This window comes from Aulostomus chinensis, chromosome 9, assembly GCF_037954235.1.
Source record: "Aulostomus chinensis isolate RoL2024-O1b breed Wild chromosome 9, RoL_Achi_v1.0, whole genome shotgun sequence".
NCBI classification, from domain to species: domain Eukaryota; kingdom Metazoa; phylum Chordata; class Actinopteri; order Syngnathiformes; family Aulostomidae; genus Aulostomus; species Aulostomus chinensis.
This window is the reverse complement of record NC_141328.1, coordinates 9,458,048-9,482,186: the sequence shown is the minus strand read 5'-3', so window position 1 is coordinate 9,482,186 and position 24,139 is coordinate 9,458,048. Positions and strand designations below refer to the sequence as shown.

General features: G+C 41.0%; 1 protein-coding gene across 10 annotated transcripts in view; it reads left to right on the top strand.

The window, feature by feature from the left end:
• The window catches only part of iqsec1a (IQ motif and Sec7 domain ArfGEF 1a), a 119,811-nt gene extending 95,685 nt beyond the window's left edge, over positions 1-24,126 (top strand). For 7 of the 10 annotated variants that reach the window (XM_086213626.1, XM_086213627.1, XM_086213625.1 and 4 more), the window contains 13 exons: positions 9,065-9,344; positions 9,578-10,857; positions 11,338-11,499; positions 12,197-12,319; positions 12,784-12,950; positions 13,565-13,704; positions 15,001-15,030; positions 15,915-16,040; positions 16,128-16,227; positions 16,490-16,651; positions 16,917-17,093; positions 19,204-19,253; positions 20,537-24,126. In XM_086213626.1, the coding sequence (XP_086069752.1) occupies positions 9,065-9,344; positions 9,578-10,857; positions 11,338-11,499; positions 12,197-12,319; positions 12,784-12,950; positions 13,565-13,704; positions 15,001-15,030; positions 15,915-16,040; positions 16,128-16,227; positions 16,490-16,651; positions 16,917-17,093; positions 19,204-19,253; positions 20,537-21,076 (3,337 nt within the window). In that variant the 3' untranslated portion in view covers positions 21,077-24,126. Of the gene's footprint in view, positions 1-1,965; positions 2,290-8,432; positions 8,588-9,064; positions 9,345-9,577; positions 10,858-11,337; positions 11,500-12,196; positions 12,320-12,783; positions 12,951-13,564; positions 13,705-15,000; positions 15,031-15,914; positions 16,041-16,127; positions 16,228-16,489; positions 16,652-16,916; positions 17,094-19,203; positions 19,254-20,536 lie in introns of those variants that run through there. The other 3 variants (XM_086213632.1, XM_086213629.1, XM_086213633.1) reach the window with 3 other exon arrangements.
• The last annotated feature ends 13 nt before the right edge of the window (positions 24,127-24,139 follow it).

Genomic DNA, 24,139 nt, shown 5'->3' with positions numbered 1-24,139 from the left:
TGCACTATGGTTGCTATTTACTATCATGCACACGATTACAAACTCCTGCCTCTGTCTGTCAGTGGTTTTATACACAGCAAAGCCATTTTATTTGACTCACGTCGTTGTCCCAGGATACAAGAACCAGGGAAAAATCGATCTTTTGATAGAATACGTCCACCTTCGGAACAATAGGTGTCGGTATGCTCTTAAACCTGGCTGTAGTCAAATTTTCTTTTGTTTTTATCTTTTTTGTCACATACCAAAAAAGTTAACAAGCAGCCTCTCTATCAAATGGTGGACTTAATTTCAAAGATGGTTAAAGAAAGATCTCTTTGTCCAGAAATGTGTTTTTGTTTTGTTTTTTCATCCTTGAAGCCACCCACATGATACCTCCATGACTGTGAGCTGTTCAAGGTAAAATACTCCATTTGGACCTATAGCACATACACACAATGCCCATGCCAAGTAGTGCCAGTTGACAGGAATCTATGCCTGGGTAAATCAATCGCCAACTGTATAATTTAGGAATGTTAGTCTTACTTTGAAAAGTACAATTTCACTTAGAGTGCCTCTTGGCTGATCAGGCTGAATAAAATAATAGAACTAGTTTTTTATTACAGGGAAGTCATAAATAGGTTTTGTTCCCTAGAGCTCTGGTGTTGTTTACTGGCGCTCAGGAATAAACAGATTTCCGTAAGAGATCGCATGATAGGCGAGATGTGTAAGTTGAGTCTGCAGCTCCACAAGGCATTAGCAGCTGTAGTCACCAATGTGCAGGGCCAAGGTCTCAAACTGAAATAGATTGGTTCAGCTAGTCTGCATACTATAAGTCTGTTTTGAGACCCTCATTTCAAGTATTTATGTGTGTACTGTGATTTCCTTTTGCTCTCACTCTGTAATGTTGGGAAAGGAAAACAAACTGAAGAAGGTGATCATTGTAGGGACTTGGGTCTGTAATTAGAAAACATCAACTTCTCCCACCAGAGGCTGGTGTGTGTTTGTGTGGATGACTGCTGTCCCCGTAAACTTGCTCCACGTGGGAGCCATTCTCTGCTGTTTCCTGTGCCTGTTGTCATTAGAAAATACCTTTAACTTAAAGGCCCCAACCCCCTTCTCTCAGAGGGGTGATTAGTCTCTTGCCTGTCTCTAAAATGCCAGACTTGAGACAGTCAAGTTAAGGGGTCTGCTGCAATGGTCAGTGTGTACAGAACCCCTGGTGGGCTTTGTAGTGGTGCAATATGGGTGGCATTGAATGCAATATAATAACATCCATGAAATTAAAGAAAGCAGGAGTTAGATAATGAAAAGGCTAGAGGTGAACCACTGCTGCTCCACTGTGTGATTTTTATTTATTTATTTCGTACAGATGAAAGACACTGAATCCTCTCTGGTTCTTTTCTTAGTTCCCATCTTAACAGTCACTTCTCAGCCCTGAAAGGCTCTATTAATAGAGGGGCTCTCTCATATTTGCCATCTCTGTCCACTTTCCGTGCAGAAAAGGCTTACCGTACTAAAGAATATGCCAGACATTCAAACGCTAGACCATTGCCTTTAAGCTCATGTCACCCCATACTTTTCCCTCTCTGTTAATCTCCCATTCTCTTTAATGAATCAAGCTGTCACTCTCTCAACTCCTCGACATGCTTTTAGCGTTGTGCTCTTAATTTCATTTCCAACATCTCTCCTTTTTTTAAATGTCGTTTGTTGTATGTTCACAGTTTTTGGTAATATCCCTGAAAAATGTCCCCTTCTACATCCTCATCTTCAGGGTCATTTGCTTTCATGCATGATGAGTGTTGTGCATGAAGTATTTCATCCTCTTCTCCCTCTTTCTACCCAGCTACAGAACCAGCACACTCTCACACCCCCTTTCCCTGCACCCCGCCCTCTTCCATACTGCTCAGGGCCTGGCAGAAACCCACACTCCCCTGTCTCCAAAGCCTCCGCCCCCCCTTACACTTCTACCAACCCGGCACACTGAGAACAGAGAGGAAGAAAGACCGAAAGAAAAAGAGCTCCATTTGTCTGTCAGAGATTACAGACTACCACTTAGCACTGGCCATGTCTGCCTTCCATCCATTGAGAGATGACTTCACAAGCCAAAGAAATGGTTCGGTCTGCAAAGAGAGTGGAGCTACAACCAACAGCTGTAGCTTATGGCAGTTTTAGAGAAAGCTTTTAGGCAGTTGTAGAGGGGGGCTGCTGATGTTTGGAGTACATCGTTTTGTGAGTGCTTGCCAGCATGTGGTGTTTGCAGTGTAACTCAGAGAAGACCCAGTCACTGCTGGAACTGGAGCTCAATGGCTGGTAAGAGTAATCGGAGAGTTTCAATTGTGTGTGTGTGTGTGTGTGTGTGTGTGTGTGTGTGTGTGTGTGTGTGTGTGTGTGTTTGGAGGTGGTTAAGGGGTTGCATGCATGCTTTGTCACTGGATGAGGTTACACCAGGCTACAGTATCTCTGTTGAATAAATAGTCAAGACACTCTATGTGTGTGTCTTTGTTAGTGTGTGCGTGACAGAATATTTGAAGTAATGGTCTTCTTTTGAGTTTCCCCCTAATCCACATTGGAGCTTCAAGCTAAGTCGCAAAGATCATGAATTTTCAAATGGGGCCTGCCATTTAAAAAAACAGACCATGTCTCCTTCTCAGAGCCACTTTATGCTTTGTGTGCTATTACACTGTGTTTAGTCTTACAGCACAGACTCCATCTGTGTGTCGGATTGTCGTTGCCCCCCCCTCCCCCCCACGTTAGTTGAAGGGCATTCCTGTGGTGTGTCATGGCCCTCCCGCTTACTGGCGTTGACTGTGCCTTTTAATATCTAAATCTTCAAGGGCAGGTGCTGAGTGTAATGTGGAGGATAGTTTAATTATTCATCACCCAAAGATAATGACAGCAATTCTTTTGTTGTTGTTGTTGTCATCTGAGTCTTGAAAAGGGAGAGGAGGAGCAATGCCTTGGATCAGACAGAATGGGGCCCTTCATTTAAGAAGGGAATTGTATTGATTTCTGATTGGTTTAAGTAAGTGTGTACAGCATTAACAAAACATTAAATCGCTCATCATTAGTGTGTGGTTTTGTTGTATATCTGTGCTGCACTTTTCCCTAAAGTCACCTTGAACTCACACAACTTCTGAATCAACAAATAAGCACAAATGAATACGCAAAGCTGTACGGAAAATTTCCTTTTGATGATCCTCCTCCTTGACAGGCTCCTTCAAAATTGAATGTGACCTGCAGGTGGCAATATAGATTTAAAACTGTATTGTGTTATTTTAATGCTAAAAATGGAGATATGTAAATATTTTTATTCGCTACAAGTTGCATCAGAATACAGTCTTGTTAGCTATGTAAACAAAAAAGTAACACTAATGATGTGTCTACCAAAACGTTTGTTTTCTAGCAAAAAATGCTCCTTGCTCTTCCACTTTGCTTCGAGTGCGTAGGAGGTGCAGTATTTTTTCAGCTGAGATGCTTTGGTTGCTATGATACAGAATATCTATGGAAGTAAAAATCTCAGGAAAAGGTAGAATACTCCTTCAGCCTTTGCTCTTGGTTAACTGTTAAGACTTTGGGTTCATAAAATTTTGTAGACTCAATTCATGACCCTTGTTGTTGTTGTTGTTGTTGTTGTTAAGTATTTGTATACATGTAGGACAATGTTTGTGGTATTCGTCCTGCCCCTCCTCCACTGTGATTGGACTAAGTAGTAAGACTATACAGCATTTTACCGAAAGTTTGAACATTTGTCAAATCTCTTCGAAAAACAGTATGTTCAGTGCCTGGTGTAGTATAGGGGCTCATAACCTTGTTACGAACAATTGAAAAGACGAGCTATTCGCAGGAAAAATCACATATGTGCTTAATACTCCTACATCATAATTGAAAAAAATGCTGATAAAGTTGGCTAAGTAGAATTAAATTTGCAGAGATTTGCAGATAAAACTCTCACCAAAATGCAAATACCTATTTCATAGTTTAACCCAAGGAAAAACAAATAGAAATGTTATACTGAATAAAGATGCCACTGTAACAAATACATTTTAATCGTGTAAAAAGAGCGTCTCTTCAACTTTTCTTGGGTGTTTTTGTTGTTTCCACCTATCTCATCCAAAGAGCACCTCTTCAAACTAACTTTGAGTCCACGAAGCAAACATTTTTTTGGATTAGTTCGTCGTTCTCAAAGCAAACTCAAACACTTTCTTTCATTTGAGCTCACACATCACATTGCTATTTAAAATGTAATAATCAGGGAGAGGTCAGAGTTTGTTTATGCAGGTGGAAACCATTCAGCAGCCAAAATGTACATGCGGACACATTCCAATACATTCAAGACTCTTTCAGGTTGGATTATACACCAGATGACAGTTTGTGATTTGTAGCCACCAAGGCCTGCAGCAATCCAATTGAAGTCACAGTAGTTATCACACGTGCAACTTACGAGGCTCCACTCAACTTTACAGCGTCTAGAACAAACTCTCACAGGGATGAAGTCAGTGCGCCGGCCAGTGCCATTTTCCAGTTTGCAGCTGTGTCAAACAATAAATCCCCCAACCTGCTCCTCACTTTCTTTTTATAGCTGTTGGAAAATCCTGCATTAGTCTGGCTGCTGGTGGGAAAATGTTTTTTTGTCAGGTGTAGCATTGAAATATCTAATTAATATGTCAGTGCGTGGTCTTTTACACTTTAACCCGAATAATCCATTTCCTCACATCTATGTTGTCCATGCATGAGTTCTTGGAGTTGCTGTGAATTTTGATTTTGAAGTGCTGTCTGATTTAATGAAAAGGGTGATTTTCATGTCACATACTGCAGGAGCAATATTGTGAGTGGCCATGTAAAGGCAGGAAGTATGCTTTACATATGATCTTGGTGTGACTGCTCAATCGCATACTGTACAGTTATTTTAAATTGTAGATTACTGTGACCCTCTCTATGGTGGGCTGCCTTGAATATAGCATGTCAAAGGCTGCACTTCTTTAGCAAGTGTGCTGTATTGAATTTAATAATTCTTGTGTTCAGGTTGAGGCGTTGATCAAAGTGTCTTTTCAGGTACAATTTTGGCTTGAAATCAGAATAACAGGTAGAATTTTTTTTTTTTTGGCCACATTCCGTTTTACACAGGTGCTCCTGTATTTTGTTCTTTTATCGTCCCTAAACCATATAATCATGAGCTACCAATGCCGTGTCAAAACATTTGCAGCCATTGTTTTTTATTAACTTATTTTAACCTTAGGAGAACTTATCCACAGCCTGATAACAACGATTGCATATCTGGAAAACTGTTTCCTCACTGCACTTTCCCTTCAGGATTATGCATGAATAATTGTGCATAACACAGAATAACACACCATATGAATGTCTCACGTCATATTTTGTCAGCTAAGATATTCTTGATCCTTAAACTTGACCCTTAGAGTAAAAGATGACTGGATTTCATGTCGGTATGTGTTTCCCAAAATCCAGTGATTAATAGAAGTGTGTATGGATAGTTAGCAGTCAAGAGTTAACGGTCAAGTGTGGAAATCAATTAGGCTGGTTGGAACAAAAACTTAACAGACAATTCGAAGTTGATTGGGAAAACACAGACGCACGTTGCAGACTTCTCTGTCATCTTTGCAACTTCATTTAAGCGTTCTCTTAGTTCCACGCTGCAGCTGTCACTTCCTCTGCAGCTCCAGCCTGCACTTCATTAGCCCTCTTCTATTCCCAGAACTCCTGTAGATGTGACTCCTCTTTTCCGGGATGGAGGAATGTTTCTCCCTCAGGTCCGACGGATGGAATGGGTTGAGGCCTGGGCAGGGGCCGAGGCCTGTTTGTTCAGGATCTGTTGAGAGGGAAGGAGGGAGGAAAAGGAGACGGTCAGATCCCCCCACCCCCCCCCCCCCCCCCCGCAGACACACATACACACATATCACATATGCATACACACTCCACAAGCCTCCCCCCAAATCCCTCAATCCCATGGCTGAAAATCACTGCCAGCTGAGTTGAGCAGCTTATCCATGTCTGCATCAGAACTAACCGGAGCTCCTGGTGGATAAAGAGCCAGACGGAAGGGCACACACCATTGGGTCATTGTTGCTGATATAGTGAGGTCATAATTTTAGGTTTGCCCAGTCATGTGTGGTACTGGGATTATTATCAATGCTTCCTTCACCTCTGTATTGGTTTTTCAGATTATATGGATACAACATGTTGATGTAAATGATACTTGAAGTGTTCCATCTGAACCATGTGGAGTCACTTCTGCCTCTTCTCTGGAATACCTCCCTGTAGCCTCCTGCTTTGCTACAAGTCAACACACTTGTTTTTTCCCCTCCAATATCCATTACACTCTAAAACATCATGTCTTTTCTCTGCCATTTATTTTTCCCTTTTTCTCTCCATCATGAGTAACTGACTTCACAATCCAATGACCTCAGAGCACTTAATTCCTCTTCTCTTTCTCTTACCACATACACAGTCCAGGTACTTGGTTTAGAACTGAAAAATAAAATGGAAGGAAAGATGCTGCACCAAGTTCCCCTTGGGTAAATGCAAAAACAGTCGTTTTTTTTTTATTTTGTACAAAATCTTTTAGAGTTGACAGAGTAGGAAAACCCAAACGGAGCACTTTAGTAACTGTAGAAAATGCTGGTTTACTGTGTTTGTTCAAGAATGTAAAAAAACAAAACTTCACATTTCTAGTCTCTCACTACCTCTTTCCAACATTTTTAATGCCTGGTCCTCTCTTGAAGTAATTTTTGCATTTCGCTTTCAATATGAAGCTAGAAGTCTCCTTTCATCATGACTATATCTAGGTTAGTAATTAGTTTCTAATGAAGAAATAAAACCAGAAATTACCGTCTGTTCACTGGCACTGTGACAGCATGCAAGGTGTGACTGTCAACTCCAGGGATGACGGCGTCACACTTCACATTGACAGATGGTTGGAGAGATTTGTGCCAATGGCGTTTATACATCGGATGTTGTTTTTCTCCGTGTTGTGTTTGGTTTAGTGTCGGTTTTTTTTTTTCCTTGGACCTGCCGTTATGTACCTGCTGCTGAAACAGTGGCTCATCTTGTAATTCTCCTGTGTCCCAGAGGCTTTGAATGTCCATGAACGGGTTAGCTCCACACTGATTGAGATAGCAAGGAAGCCACCTGATGTTATTGAACTCTCATTTGGTGAAAGTAATCATTTATGCTACTTGATTGCATTAATATTTAAATTTTCATTTACAATTAGACTTTATATTTTTTATTTTGGGAAAGAGATGATCAAGTATGTCTGTGATTTTCACAAAGTTACTTCTAATAACTTAAGGAATTATATGACATTATTTTATATTACTTTCCACTATTGTGCTTTTCCTCTTTGAGAAGAGTGTTCGTATTGAAATTGATGCTTGGAAGGGACAAGTTGTTTTATATATTTTATTATATATTTTCCATTAGATTCACTTGTTAAAAATAGCCGTTTTCCTGAAATTTCTTCAAATTTGCATATCAAGCAATCAGACCTAATGGCATTTTCCTCTATAAAAAATCACCTGGATTCCCATCAGCAGTGTCAAATGATCTTTCTTCAGATTAGAGAAAATTAAGTTCTCTCTTATAGACTCTCTGTTGAACCATTCACAGCCAGGTGGCAACCATCTCCGTCCCCTGTGAATGACCTCCAAATACTCCCAGTTGAACAGATGCAAGTTTTTGGGTCATTCACTCACATTTGTTTTGTTCTTTACTCTTTTTTTTGGAACAGGAGTTGGGTGTGGTCAACTGTTGACCTTTCAGTTACATTAATGTGCAAAGAGCGTCTCCCAATTGTTAGACATCCTTTTTGCTGTCAATGTCCTCTTTCATAACAACTTCTGTTTGTCAAAATATTTCCATCGTGCATTTCCTGATTGTATCAGTCTTTTTAAATTTAGAATTGCGCATTCATTTAAAAAAAAGATTATGCATTGTTAGTAACTGCTGGCACAGGCTCCTGTGAATAATTATTCCGTTAGTGTGCTGTTCTTTGTGGGGTTGCAAAATATAAAGTCCATAAGTAGTCAAACACATGAGCTGTTTGAACTGTTTCATCATGTCAGTTCCACTTTTCCTCTCAGCATCAGTTGCTGTTTTCAGGCTGTTGTTGCTCCATGTCGATTTCAAGCTGACTAATGAAGGAAGTGGATTGTATACACTGTATGGGTGTGTCCAGTCAGTTCAAACACGTTAGGTTGCCAGCGAACAGTGTCTGCACTGTACCATAGAGAAGAAGAAATGTTAGTTCGTTTACTGTTAGCTGAATGCAGTAAACGCCACATCTCAGCTATTTCTAGGGGGACTGCTAAAGCTTTATTTGCTCGGTCATTCTACTCTAAACTGGACTTTGGAACACCCACTGGAACAGTGTGACGTTGCTACTGCAAACATGATGCAACTCCAACTGTTCACTGATTGGCCCTTAAGTTGGCATAAACTTTAGTTTCCTGGAGGAAACTCTGTACTCTGGACTTCACTTGACTGAGAGAATGGTGGACAAGATATGGAGGAAGAGTTGGCAATTTATAGAAAATAGACGCTCGTTTCGCAATAAACAGTCATCCTGTAATACAGCAGAATGTAAGAGTGAGTGAGTAAGCCCTTGTTTTTTTTTTTACAGTATTTGTTTTAACAAAGTCAGTGGCTGATTGTGTTGTTTGGAGCTTGTTTACCTATCTTATCTGATAATAGCAAAGCAAAAAATCTGTTGCAGTTGTTATATATTTCTAATTATTACAAAGCTATGCATCATTTTAGCAGCAGCTGAGTGACATATGTTTTATTATTCATGTATTATCATGTCAAGTTGTAAAATCATCTCATCTCAAAAATGACTAGTCATCTTAATTTTTTGCAGTTCATCTGTATAATACCATGTGTGTACAGACACTAGACTGCCTTTCTTTATGAGAGCTCTTAAGTCTCTTAACTTAATCAAATTTCCACTCTGATATCTTATAAGAAATATCTGGAAGATTAACCTGATTTTCCTTGTGAAAAAATTCTCATCATTTCACTTTCTTACCCAGAAGATATCTCTAATCCTCCATTTTCTCTCTTTTTGCAGTGTGGAGGGGGATGGACGGCCAAATGAGAGTGGCCCTTCCCTGGATGGTGGAGCTAGCTATGGCCAGGGCCCGGTGACTCACGGTTCAGCCATCAGCCCTGACCGTTTTGACAGCCCTCTCTATAGTCACGGGGTTCAACCTGGGCCTCAGAGGCCCCGTCGGCCAAAGCTTCAGCACTCGCAGTCCATCCTTCGTAAGCAGGCGGAAGAGGAGGCCATCAAGCGCTCTCGCTCACTTTCTGAGAGCTATGAGCTCTCGGCTGACCTCCAGGACAAACAGGTATTCCAAAATAGTCTTTGTAAATTGTTTTGTTTTCGAGTTGGCCGGTTGGTCAAGAGCACCGTGTATACTTAAGTAAGACCAAGTGGGTGAAAGTATATTATGCAGAGAAATCATCATTAGATTCTCACAAACAAACAAGTTATTTCTGGTTTTATAGGCAATCTACATCAAAGACAAGTAAATATTCCAGGGTTGGCCAATCTCTCATTTAATTTTCTGTCCTTCTTCAGGTGGAAATGCTGGAGCGTAAATATGGTGGACGATTCATAACTCGGCATGCGGCCCGCACCATCCAGACAGCCTTCCGCCAGTATCAGATGAACAAGAACTTTGAACGTCTAAGGAGCTCTATGTCTGAGAATCGTATGTCACGACGCATTGTCCTTTCCAACATGAGGATGCAGCTCTCGTTTGAGGGTGCTGAGAAAGTGCACAGCTCCTATTTTGAAGGGAGACAGGTGTCAATGACGGAGGATGGCACACCACTGTCCATGATGCAGTCTGAATGTGGAGATATAGAGGTCCATCAGCAGGCCAATATGGCATCGCATCCAGCCCCACAGGGTGACCTGACAGATGCCATCACGGAGCTAGAGGACGCCTTTTCAAGGCAAGTAAAATCTCTGGCTGAGTCAATAGATGACGCACTGAACTGCCGCAGCCTTCAGGGGGATGAGGGACCGGACCCAGAAGCCATGGGCTGCCCTGAGGTGGAGAGGGATGTGCCCTATCAGGTGAAGTCCCACCGCAGGGCAGCTGGACGCATTCATGATGAAACCATGGCATCCTACAGTGATGTTACACTTTTCATTGATGAGGAAGATATGTCTCCTCCTATCCCTCTGTCAAGGTCAGGGGATCAGCCCCCAAGCACAGAATCGGACTTGCGGTTGCGTTCAGTCAACTCTTCCCAGGAGTACTGGCCTATCGACCCTAAAGATGAGGGTCGTGACACAGACACAAGCTGCCGAAGCACTCCTTCTCTAGAGTGCCAAGAGCAGCGACTTAGAATGGACCATCTTCCTTTGTTGACCATTGAACCTCCTAGCGATAGCTCTGCAGAGCTCAGTGATCGCTCTGACCGTGGCTCAGTCAAGCGGCCGCCTGTGTATGAGCCACATGGCCACATTGTAACATCATCCCAGGCAAGCCCCAAACATATTTCCCATGGACCCCCACCACGCGCTTCTTCCAGGGATGAGGATGCACCTCTGCGTCACCGCCACCGCCAGCTAGAAAGCCACCTAGCCATCAATGGCTCCGCTAACCGTCAGAGTAAGTCAGAATCGGACTTCTCTGATGGGGACAATGACAGCATTAACAGCACATCGAACTCAAACGACACCATCAACTGCAGCTCCGAGTCTTCATCGAGGGACAGCCTTCGAGAGCAGACACTGAGCAAGCAGACTTACCATAAAGAGACCCGAAACAGCTGGGATTCGCCCATCTTCAGTAATGATGTTATTCGAAAGAGACACTACCGCATCGGACTGAATCTTTTCAACAAGTAGGTACTCAGCTGTGATGGAGCAGGTGCTTGACCGAGGTTCACTGTGATTTTTGTTCAAATGAGTGAACAAGATTTTGGAGAAGCAGCTTGAAAAATCATTAACAATCATTCAAGGTTAGAAAATGGATAGTAATCAGCTGTATTCATATCAAATTCAACTATGTTTAGAAAGCCATTTGCATGGCAGAAGACATTAAGAACCTAAATAAATACTGTATATCTGTAATTTGACCACCATTTGCTACACTTGTCAGAAAAAACATGTAATACGGATTGCAGGAGACACAACTATATACAAATGCCACTTTTGAAATGTATGCACAAATTCAACCAACTATTAATGGATTACTATGAAATCATCACAGCTTTATCCTAACCCACTAAATTATTCCCTCAGTTTTTAAGTTTGCATGCATCTAACCAACAGATATATGATACATATACATCTTTTTCTGTGTGATTCTTTTTTTTTTCTAGGAAGCCAGAGAAGGGCATCCAGTACTTGACAGAGAGGGGGTTCATCCCTGACACACCAGTTGGTGTAGCTCACTTCCTGCTACAGCGGAAGGGGCTGAGCAGGCAGATGATTGGAGAGTTCCTGGGAAACCGACAGAAACAGTTCAACAGAGATGTCTTGGAGTAAGTATGAGCTGTTTCTGCCCCAAACTGAGAGGAATGCTTCACCCAAAAAATATGATTAAACTTCTGAAGCACTCAAAAGGTGCCAGGCTCACAAAGACGTTTATGATGCGGTGCTACGGTGAACAAGTGCAAAAATGAAATGTATTAGTCACTGGATAAAGAAGACATTGATCATACCAGACGATGCGCTTGACAGTTAGTCAACCCATTTTTTTTAGGCAGTTTTACTATTTTTTTAGCTGGTTGAGAAGGTCGCTCTAAGCTTCAAACTAAGTACACATGGCTGTCTGTCTGTTGTCTGTCTGTTGTCTGGAGTTGCAAAGAAGTACTGCAAGAGGGAAAAATGTGTTTGTGAGCTCAAGACATCTCTCTGTTAGAACTTAAAGTGAAAAATATATGTTTTGGATAAAATATCACCATCAGTATGGTTTTATAGTACTCATGGTATGTGCTAGGGCCATTTCTGTAAGGGAATTTGATCAGTAAAGGAACCAGGGAATCAGAAACATGTGACTAAAACATCTTCAGCTCATTGAGATCCTGGGAGGTTTGTTTGCAAAAACATGATCAAAGAAACTGTAAGATCCTCCTTTGCAAACAAATTTAAATTAACTTTTAAACTTCATAAAGTGTTGTAAATGCATTGGTTCCCTTTCAAATTGTATTTTTGATTCCTTCTCCATGTGTGCACCAGCTGTGTGGTGGATGAGATGGACTTCCAAGGCATGGAACTGGATGAGGCCCTTAGAAAATTTCAGAACCACATCCGTGTACAGGGTGAAGCCCAGAAGGTGGAGCGACTCATCGAAGCCTTCAGGTACAAACACACACCACACAAACCAGTTTTACAAATTGAAGACAGGCATGCGATTCCGCCGAGACAACAGAGGAAGGAAGAACAGGCGAGGATGCGAAGATACTTATCTCATACTTACACATGTGTGCTATTTAATTTGTCTGGCACTTATGAAGAAAATGAATTATTGAACTTCACAGATGCTGTAAACATTTATGTCCTATGATAGCGTGTTATGGCGGAAACATTTTATGTTAGCATTCATTTTTGTAAAACCATCACTGCCTGTGTTCCTCCCAGCTGTGTTATCTACTGTAGATGTTTATCGATACAGACAAGGAATCACTGCTAGTGGCACTTCTGCCTGCATCGAGTGATATTGAATACATTTCCTCAATGATTAACAAGTTATTGATTTGATCTGTAATTTGAATTTGTTTGTAAGCTGTGACGGTAAACATTGCAATCCTGTTCCGTGTCTTTAGCCAGCGCTACTGCATCTGCAACCCCACTGTGGTGCGACAGTTTAGGAACCCTGACACCATCTTCATCCTGGCCTTTGCCATCATCCTCCTCAACACTGACATGTACAGCCCCAACGTCAAACCTGAGAGGAAGATGAAGCTGGAGGATTTCGTCAAGAATTTAAGAGGTAACAAAATCTTTCCTATACATTTTCACTAAGTTCTAAAATGTGTTCCATGCAAATTACATCTGAAAATATATTGGTCAGTATATTTGTGTGTTTTAAGCTGTATTAATCATTTAGTGTAGCTTTCATCCGAGAAAGGAAGTAAAAATCTGTTGAGTCAAGACCTCTTTGTGTGATGCCATTGACTATAACAAGACCGAAATGAGTAATAATTAAAAGTCTCAACTTTGAGGATGTATACATTTTAATCAAAATTGAAACAAAATAATCACCCTGCCCCCCCCCCCCCAAAAAAAAGCAAACTCTGAAGAGAACAAATTGACTTGAACTTGACTAAATTTGACTTTACCCAATTAAAAGTTACGAAATGAAAAACAGGATAAGGATGACTAAAAGTTTGTGCATAACAACAAGGACATTTGACACTGGACTAATATTAAACAAGATTTAAAACATGGCTACCAAAAAGCACTATTTTCACTTACAGTCCCTGTCTTCTTTATTTTCTCCTTCCCTCATCTTATCTCAAATAAAATCAATCCTCATTATAATGAAGCATTTACCATATATCTTGCATAGATCAGTAACCGAGCTGGTCCGTGTGTGTGTGTCAGGTGTGGACGATGGCGAGGACATACCACGGGAAACTCTGGTCGGCATCTATGAGAGGATCCGTAAACGCGAGCTCAAGACCAATGAGGACCATGTCTCACAGGTGCAGAAGGTCGAGAAGCTCATAGTGGGAAAGAAACCAGTGAGTAATATTACTTTTGATTCATTTTATTACTTCCAACATGAACTCAGTCTGTTAGCCATGTTTGCCTAAATGGAGTGAAGTATGACCACTCAGTGGCACTCACACATTCAAACCTGCCCAGTATCACTTCCCATCAATAACAATGACAACTCTATCTTGATTTTTTTGACCCCAAACTTGAGTTTTAAGACACAGAAGTTCTTTATACTTCAGGGTATTGTTCAGCCAGCAGTGACTCAGGACTGGGTTTAGACCTTCACGCTGGTGATTTTAATGCACCTGAAGCCCTTGAGAGACGTCGCCCAGTGCTGCAGGCTCATGAAAAATGGGCACATGCTGCCATCTAAGCTCATTATAATCCCTACCTAGCTTCAGAGGGAAAAGTCCTTGAAATGGTTTAATACTGCGGTTCCCCTGAGGTTTAACTGACCAGGTTAGTTTGCATTAATCGTCTGATGCATTAGCCAGTTCATTTAAATACATAAACATATACAGAACCAGAGTTTTTCTCTAACTGCTGTGCTGTCTTCATCTCTGTGGGCATTGATGTCTCTTTCATGAGTGAAGATTAAAAGTGTGATTAAGTAATGCAGCCTCAGGGAGAAGCTTGTCTTGCATGAGCACTTTGTTTCTCTTATTTTCCAGAGGGAGGAATCTCTCCTGCTCAACCAGTAATAATTGAATGTACTGTAACCGATCCCTCATTGCCATTTAGCGGCAAAATAAAATCCCAGTAGGACACTAATGTACAAAACCACACTGGAGTCCCTAATATTATATTATTAATAATAATAATGTGATCTTATGTTGCTGTTCAAAGTAGGATCCTAGGGACATCTTCACAGAGTCCCTCAAGCTGAATAAAAGGCCATAGACTGATAGAAGCAGGATGCATCTTCATTACAGCTGTGTGATGATGATGATATATCTTGTGTGATGGTTAAAAAAAACAACAAATTCTCAAAGAATACGGAGCCTCTTTCAGTAATTGTAATCAGCTGGAAAGCAGATGCAGGCAGGAAATTAGCATAAAGACGTGTTCTACATGGTTACTCTCAATAAACTATTAGCTCAGTGAGTTTAGAGGGAATTTGCCATATTGTGACATCTATTATTATCTGGATATTGAATTGGAACATGAGATTTTGGTGGTATCACACAGGCCTAATTGTCACGGTGACTTTAGGAGGCTATAGAAGAAAGTTTTTAGTGTTATGTTATACATGAGCTCATTCCCTGTTATTGGAGATGATGGTGTAACAAATCCTTGTCTTATTCGTTCTCTCTTTGTAGATTGGATCACTCCATCACGGCCTGGGATGTGTAAGTAGTCTAAATATCGATAAATCATTGCAGGTAATACGCATTATTCTGCTAGTTTTAGAGTCTGATTACCTAAAGAGGCAAGAAATTTCTGCCACCCCAGAAGCATCACATCTATCACAGAGAGATGGGCAGTCAGAGCTGTTCCCGTAAGACAGAATCAACAGACATAAATACTTTGGTGACACAGAGCTGCAGTGTTTGCAGATTTTGTGCTCAGCAGGGTGTACATCACTGCTGGCTGCATGCCACGCAGATGCCTCACTTACAGAATACTGCAGTCTCCTGTTGTATGAAGACTCCGAGGTTAAAAGTGTGTCTTGTTTGTAGTCACTTATCTTGCAAATGATGATGCTCCACCTCAAAGTTAACAGATGAACAGTTCAGTACCAGTTGCACAAGTGAACCCAATATGTGTTCAAATGGCCAACAAATTAAACTTTTTTTTTGCTTTTTAGTCTATTTATAACATTTATTTATTTGTCACCTAGTTTTATCAATCGTAGTTTTTAATTGATTTTTAAAATAGTTATTACATTTATTGAATCCCCTCAGAAGCAACTAGTCTTCCTGGGTTGGGAGAAAACTATATAGTATTTTGGACAAATTAAACATTACATATTCCTATAATTGCATTGCAAACACTTCATAAACCATTACTTAACAGTTGTAAATGGCTTATAACCTAATTTCCCATACATTAATGCGGGGTCACTATTTGGCAAATTGATGTTATATTATGCTACTGCATTTTTGTCCATCTAGATTAAATAGGATGACTAACTCAGTACTTTACATTTCACTGAGTGTGACTTCTGTCTCTTATTACGCTACTGAAATTCTGGTGTCTTTACACTTTTTTTTTTTACTTGTCTAATGTGTAGGTGTTGTCATTGCCCCATCGCCGGTTGGTGTGTTATTGCCGTCTGTTTGAAGTGCCAGATCCAAACAAGCTCCAGAAGCTGGGCCTGCATCAGCGGGAGATCTTTCTGTTCAATGACCTCTTAGTGGTAAATGTCCTCTCCTCTCTGTTTCCTTACAAAAAAGTTTTTTTTGGTTTTTTTTACCTACCCATGATTCTCTTTGTGTGTTTTCAGGTAACTAAGATTTTCCAGAAAAAGAAGAACTCTGTGACATACAGTTTCAGACAGTCCTTCTCTCTGTATGGGATGCAAGTCATGCTGTTTGAAAATCAGTGTAAGCGGCACAGAACATTTCCTGATATTCAGTCAACATATATCACTGTTAGTTGTTTACACCAGCCGTCATTGGATTTGATTTAGCTCAATAACGGCTCCAGCAGAAATAGGATGCCAAACCAATGGTGTGTGACATTGTTTATACTCCCAAAACTTCAGACAGTTTTGCCCAGTGTGTTTTAACTTGGTTTTGATCAGTGGCCTGTATGTTAATGTCTCTACCCCCCCCCCCCACCTTTTTTTTTTTGCCTTTGGTCTAGATTACCCTAATGGAATCAGACTTACATCAGCGATACCAGGTGCAGACATCAAAGTCCTCATCAACTTTAATGCGCCAAACCCACAGGACCGCAAGAAGTTCACAGATGACCTTCGAGAGTCCATTGCTGAGGTTCAAGAAATGGAGAAATACAGAATAGAGTGTGAGCTGCCTTTTTTCTCTCCCATCCCCCCTCCTTCTGTCTAGCTGAGGCTGTGTAAAGCAGAAACAGGGCATGGTGCTCATTACAGTTTGAGAGGGAGAATGTCCAGTAAGTTTTTTTTCTGGATATTTGATTAGATTTCCACTGTGACATACAAGAATAGAATGTAGATTCAGGCAGTTAAATGTTGATGAATAATACAGAGAAGTCATTCCGCTGAAACCACCGCCACTTACCTCAGTCTTTCCTTGGATCTTTTCCACAGCTGAGCTGGAGAAGCAGAAGGGGGTGGTGAGGCCCAGCATGTCGCAGAGCTCCGGTCTGAAGAAGGAAGCAGGAAATGGAAGCATGAACCGCGCTAGTCTGGATGATACCTACGCCATGGGAGAGGGTCTGAAGCGGAGTGCCCTCAGCAGCTCCCTGCGAGACCTCTCTGAAGCAGGTACAACCGAAACGGCTTTGTCTTTTCCAGATGGCTCTTTCATGGAAAAGTACTCTCCTTCTGTCATCTACTTCTGTGTGATGACATCAAGGGGATGAAGATAGCAAAATGTTGGTTCACTGCACCATACATTGACTTTAGAGCTCAACCTCCTTTAAATCCACTATCTCTCTCTCTCTCTCTCTCTCTCTCTCTCTCTCTCTCTCTCTCTCTCTCTCTCCCTCTCTCGTCTTTCTCCCCCCGCCTGTCTCACTCATTGGATAGTTTGGTCCAGAAAGTTTATCTCTTTTGCATAGAATACTTTGTTTTAGCAAGACGGTTTTACAGTTCAAAGACCGAATACTTGGGAAGAGGTTAGGTGTTGAGAAATGCAGTTCTGACTACTAGATCTGTCCTCGACGTGATGAATGAAATTGATGGGAAGTTCTCACCCCCGGTCATGAGTTTATGAACATTCATGTTTGTTTTTGTTTCTTTACGTGGCACTTTTGCTTTCCTAACTTTGTTTTATCAAATGACATTTCACAATAAGTTCTGTTCATGTGCCATTTCCTCTCATGTATATTGGTGAACCAGGAAAAGAAGAGCTGATGGGTACCAGTCTTAAGCAGCGACAAGAACAAGATTTAGGTTCAGTCTTGATGTTAAAAGTCATCTCACATCCATAAATATCAGTGTTTAACACAGCCGCTGTGTCTTTGAAGCAAGATTGAAGACATTTCATTCATTACAGATAAGAGCTACATGAAGTTATCGAGTGATCAACTTGATAACAAAATGAAATCCAGTCAAGGGTCTGTTTCACTGTTGGTAACATGATAGACTCTCTTTTAATGATCTCAATGGAAAATAATAGGTCAGCCAGTGAAGAAGCCTGTAGAAGTCGCCCGCCCACCTGTCTCCCGCGTTTTTTGATGCAGGATGGGGCTTGTTAGTGCGGGTCATTTTTGTGAAGTGTATTTTCTTTTATTATTATTTTTTTCTCTTTTCCTGCCATACTCCATTTCATGTGTTATTTCCATACACATAAGGTATTTTCCTGTTTATGTGTGATTATTGGTCATGTGTCATTGGCTGAGTGTGCCTAACAACAGCCTTTACATCCCATGTGTAACAGCCACTGTATTGCTTTTGATGTGTCTCCTCCTTTGTGACTGTCACTGAGACTAGCTTTTTGGCCAACTTTGACACCCTATGAAAATCTGCATCTTGTGGCAACATTTAGAACAAGTTGCTACATTTGACCTAGACCTAAAATTAAAGACAAAAATGATTTGGGTATCGACGCTGTGAGCACCTGTAAGTAATCTGCAATCTTTTGGCGTAACTTGATTCTCATCGTTTCCATAAATATTCGCTTGCCACAGGGTTGAAGGATTTTTTTGTAGGCCAGCCTGGAGAGTAGAATTGCCATGGGTTCCCTTGGCGAAAAGTCAATGCGATTTCTACATTGGACCTTGGGTTATTGCAGAAATTAAGCTTTGTGGCAAACAACTGAGACTTTTGCTCTGCCAGATAATCTTCACAAATATAAACACATTTATGATTTTTGAAGCAGAAATGCCACCAAGCTAACAATATGGTGTTAGCAGTGTAAATGAATTTCACTATGGACACAAACTCAATGTCACGAAAACTGTTTTTACTCCACTTGCTAGTCAACGGCATCGCTAAGACACACAAAAAGCTTCCAAATATGTTTAATGTCGTAGAACAAAAAGTCCCATTATCTAAAACTTTCAAGCACTTTAGCACAAAGGAACAAGACGTTCAAGTATGCTAACTTAATTCCGGGTTTTGCTTGCGCAGCTTTATTGAGTTGTATGGAAATTTATCCGTTTTTTTCCTGCCTGTAGTTAAAAGTGCGTTTCATTTATTTCCAACTTGAGTGAAGATGTTACTTCACTTCATAGGTAGCCAAAGCACCATCTGTCACCCACCACATTCTCAGACCTGAACGCCTTATCACCTCCTGCCCATATTTGGGCCATATTCACAGTCACAATCCACTGCACTGCCCCCTATGGGACCGGTGGGCAGCCTTAGACGTCTGTAGTTGCTCCAGGAGTGCTGTCGATCTCTAATCTGTGGTATTGCATGTCTCGGGCAGGCAAGCGGGGGCGTCGCAGCAGTGCAGGATCACTAGACAGCAATATGGAAGTAAGTTGGAAGCAGCTGGTATCCAAGCTACTCTTTCTGTGATGATGTGCACTGTGAAAACACACCATTTATTTTTTGGTCTTACACCTTCTTTGCTTCATAGACTCAGTCCATTTGTTTGGATCATTTATTTTTTCTTCCTGGGATGCCTTATGACCTGCTTGCCTCAGTTAGTGTGCATGCATGGGTTGCCTGCCTCTGATCCTGCCCCTTTTTTGGAAGCCAGAGTTATCCTGTTTTGGTCATGTTGTATGACCAATGCGTCTTCAAAAAAAGCATGACTACTAAATCCTCCTGATCCCTCCCCTTGTCGCCTGTCTCTGTCTTTCATTCAATCATCATATCCAAGCGTTTTTCATTTGGTTTTTCTCTATGGCAAGGTGGTAGTTTTGTAAGACACAAGGAAACTGTACATATCCTGCAACCTCTCTCTGTCTCTCTGTCCAGGTTTTCTTTTTCCTCAAACCCACAATTTCTCTTAAATGGTGTAACATTCAGTGAGGGATCTAGCTTGCATAGTCTGAAATCTACAGATGGGCTTCATACAGACTTACAGATGTGGATTTCATTCATTGATCTTTCACTCATTCCATTTGTCCATGAGTTCATGTGTCGGTTTGACATCTGGGACCCTGAAAATTTCATTCTGTATTCAAAGGCATCATATGGTCTCTCTGTAGTCTTAGATCAAGCATGAGCCAACGGAAACGCTTTTAAATAGAAATCACTTGTGGATAGTGAGTAGTGTTAAACCCAGGATGGAAGGAAAGGCCTGTTGTGAAGTCTGTACTCAAGAGCTTAGCTCCTCCTGCCCTCTGACCTTTAGCCGAATGCTAATGCTGTGGATGATGAGTTTGCCTGTCACATCCTCTGCATGTAGAAAACTTTGCCTCCATTTATTTTAACAAGTTGCATGTGTGACTCTTAGTGGGTTTTGGCACTCTTGACTGCAATAAAAATGAAATATTGTCTCTTCTACCCTCATTATTTATGCTCAGTATGATATTTTCATAATTAGTTTTGTTGCAGATGGACCCAGTTACCAGTTAGCTCTTGAACTGCAGTGAATATAGGCTGTCTTCTTCATAAAGCTGAAATATTCCTAGTATTGCTTTTGCCTACCATGAAAACATTTTTAGTTTCTCATTTGCATGCTGTATAACATTTTGCTACTTGTTTAGCTAAAATAGGAAAACTGTGAATTCACCCTGCTGGTAGCTTTTGTGTAGAAGCACATGCATATTGTCTGACAGACATGCTGTTACCTATTTTTCCTCCTTCAGGGGTCCATCATTAGCAGCCCCCACACACGCCGGAGAGCCACTACACCACGTGAAGGCACACCACGCGACCATCCTTCCCTCCCCAACTCAGCATCAACCTCCATCCTCGGGTCGCTCTTTGGCAGCAAGAGAGGCAAACCGACATCCCAGAGCCACCCCCCTTTTCCTCCACCGGGTCACCCCACCCTTATATCTCACAAGCCCCACCCGACCAACCTACACCACACAGCACAGGCAGCACATGCGGTGCAGGTCCAGCACCATGGTCACCATTCCCAGTACTGCCCACAAGTCCCACAGAACCCGCCACCTTACCACCACCACCACCACTACCACCCCCCTCCACACACACAGTACCATAAGCACCCGGCCTACTCCTCACATGCACACCAACACACCCATTCACAGCACAGCCATTACAGCCAGCATTCTCATCACCCCTCACACTCCCAGCATGCTCCTCACCACCACAATCAGCAAGCGGGCTCGGCACCTGGTGGACCCAAACCCAAACACAGTGGCATCAGCACCGTAGTGTGATGCTCTAACACAGAGAGGGTCAAAGGAGAAACAATAATGAAGGAAGGACAATTTCTGACACCAAAGGGACTGACAGCGTAACTCTATGGCCTGTCCACTGTGTTTGACTGCTGCTGTGAGCAGTCACCTTCTCACCTCCAGGTCCAACTAATATGCAGGATGGAAATTGGACTCAAATCTTCCACCAGGGGCCTTTACTAGTTTGTCTGATTATGGGTTTGCCCCCATCAGGGTTTTGCGGGGAGGGGGGTGGGGGGATTCTTTTCAGGAAGAAACCCTTTGTTTTTCCACACACACACACACATACACACACACAGCCTGGCCGTGACGGCTGACTCAGCAAGCCGCACCCCACTGCTTCATCCTCTCAATAGCCTGTCTTACCTTCATATAATCAGGAGGAAAGACAACCTGACACGAGAACACTGCTGACTGTTTTCTCTGTCATAATGATGGCATAATTTCCTGTGCACAGCCTTTTGAAAGTCAAGACTTATTTCTTTGGTTTGCAGATCCTGTCATCATATGAATGCTATTTGTTGTTGCCTCCCCTAGAGCTCATATGTATTTAAGAACCTAGATATAATCATTTCACACAAACCTAAGTCACAGGACAGGTAAGCAACTGAGTCTCAGTCATAGTAGTTCTAGTGCTGTATTTACTGTAGATGACAGCTATATGTGTTGTCTCTTAGCTCTCATAATTAAATGTGCCAATTATTAATGCATAATCTATTTAGTCAAGACTTCCTGTACAGTATATTGTGCGTAAAGTAATTTGTAAGATTATACTTACAATTATTATCAACAAAATTGAATTTTATCAGTATTATACTGACTGGGGTAGCAGGATGTAGAACTGAAAGGAGTGAACTCCCGTTCAGTCCAGCCTATAATCTATTCTGGAATTTTTTGCCTTTCGAATGGATCGGATGGAGCGTCTGGATTGCGGCTGTTGCATATGGGCCTCAAAATGCTGTGTGCTCTCCCAGCTAAAGCCTCAAAGCAGACTTTTCATGTCAACTTTTAGGATTAAGAAACTGGGTTGCATTTAATCTCACTTAACTACTCATTCTGTGGCAGTTTAAACTGTTAAATGTAATTGAGATGAACAGTGAAACTGTATTTTAGATGCACTCGGAGGCTCTGTGTTTAAATGCACCCACACAAAAGTCTATTGCCTTTACAATATACAACAGCTGCTCTCTTGACTCATAAAATCAAAAACACTTAAATGTTCTTTTGCCTTGTTCAGTATATTTCACCAAGAAGTTTTGATAGGTGAATAAAATCAGTTCTTACATAGTAAAGTATTTTTTTCATCTTATTTTCTATCATATGTGCAATATCTTTGTACTGATTTTGAACATTAAGAGCAAACAAGGTGTCCCTCCGATTTATGCATTTTCATGTTGCGTCATTATTTATTTATTTCTTTTGTTTTTGACCCCTGTCAGTCTTGGTAAATTAATGTGCGGCTGTCCTCGTGGTCTTACGAGAGGTACAGACATGGAGTTCAGTGGAATGTCTAGTAAGTGATTTTTTGCATGTAATGTTATTGATGTGAGGCTATCCTCTGCACATTGTATAACAAAATCAGTGTTACCATCGCAACTTTCAAGTGCAATCATGTTCAGAAATGCAGACTTGTACTGAGAGTGGAAGTTTTTTGTTATGTTGTCCAGAACGAGATTCAGGTGAAAAAAAAAGAAAAAAAAAACTTTTCCATTTAAGAATATATAAATACTTACACAGTTCACAGTGGAGAGAGGAATGTGTGTATATATTTTAATAAAGGAATATACTTCTCTTTGGGCTGAACAGAAATATTTTGCTGGATAAGCACATATGAAAGAACACTTTCATTTTTTTCAGGAAATGCAGTTATATAGCAGAAATACAAAATGAACAAAGGAACTGGGCATATGTAAAGAATAACTTTCTACATTATACAAATAAGAGTCTATTATAGTGTGTAAATTAGTGACAGTAAACTATTTGTCCCAATATTCAGGTTGTAAATGTATTTTAACATTCACAAAGAGAACCATTGCCATGAACCGGGCTCACAAGTTTCTCCTCATGAAGAAGGCTCAAAAGACAGACATATCATGTATTGAACGATCAGCTGAATGTGTCTCTCCATTGATTTAATATTTTTGCTATGATTCTGAATGATGTTAATCCAAGGAGTCTGTTGATTTTGGTGTGTTCTGTTGTGTTTCAAATGTCTGCAGTCAGTCTTTATGAGAAAGTACTCCAACAATGCACTGCATGGATCTGATGCATCACGTGTCCTATTCACTGTGAGCTGATTGAAAGAAAAGAAAAATCAGCCTATAACATTTTGACTTTTGGTTTCCCGATGTTGATGTGTTCTTGCTGTTTTTTCGTGTTAGGCTGATAGTTACTGAAGCTCAGCATGCATTTCATCAACAAAGCCATTGTGTACATTACAAACATAAAGAACGTTGCACTTCCTTCGCTGAGGGCTGTCATCATGTAAATATGGGGTTTTGATGTGCAAACTGATTACCTGCTCGGAAGGAGAGTTTATCTTTATGAAGTTGTAAAGGGACCAAGAAGAGGTTTAAAGAAACTGTACATAGTGTGTATATGACCAGTACTCTATTCTGATATCTGCAGTTAAGATCAGGATGTATAAACATCCCCTCATGGATTGACGTGAGGGGTGATATATGAACATATCGATTGTCTCTGCCTCCAGTGAACTGACATTTGCTGTAGAAATTTAAAAAAACAAACAAAAAACAGACTGTTAGAAAGTTCGCCACCATTTACACCAAGCTCTCTTTTCATACATGCATTCCACATACACATACACAAATATACACAAACATACACACATCCTGCTGCAAGCTGTTCGGTCTGGCGAGACACATTAAAAAAAAAAAAGGAAAACACAAGAATGGCCTCATTTATATGTGCATTCTGTTTGTACAGTGAGTAGTGAGTCAGTAAGACCCCAGTTATTGTAAAACTTCAACTGTGACAATGTTGAGAACGCAAAATAAACAAATATATGACTTATGGTATGAATGT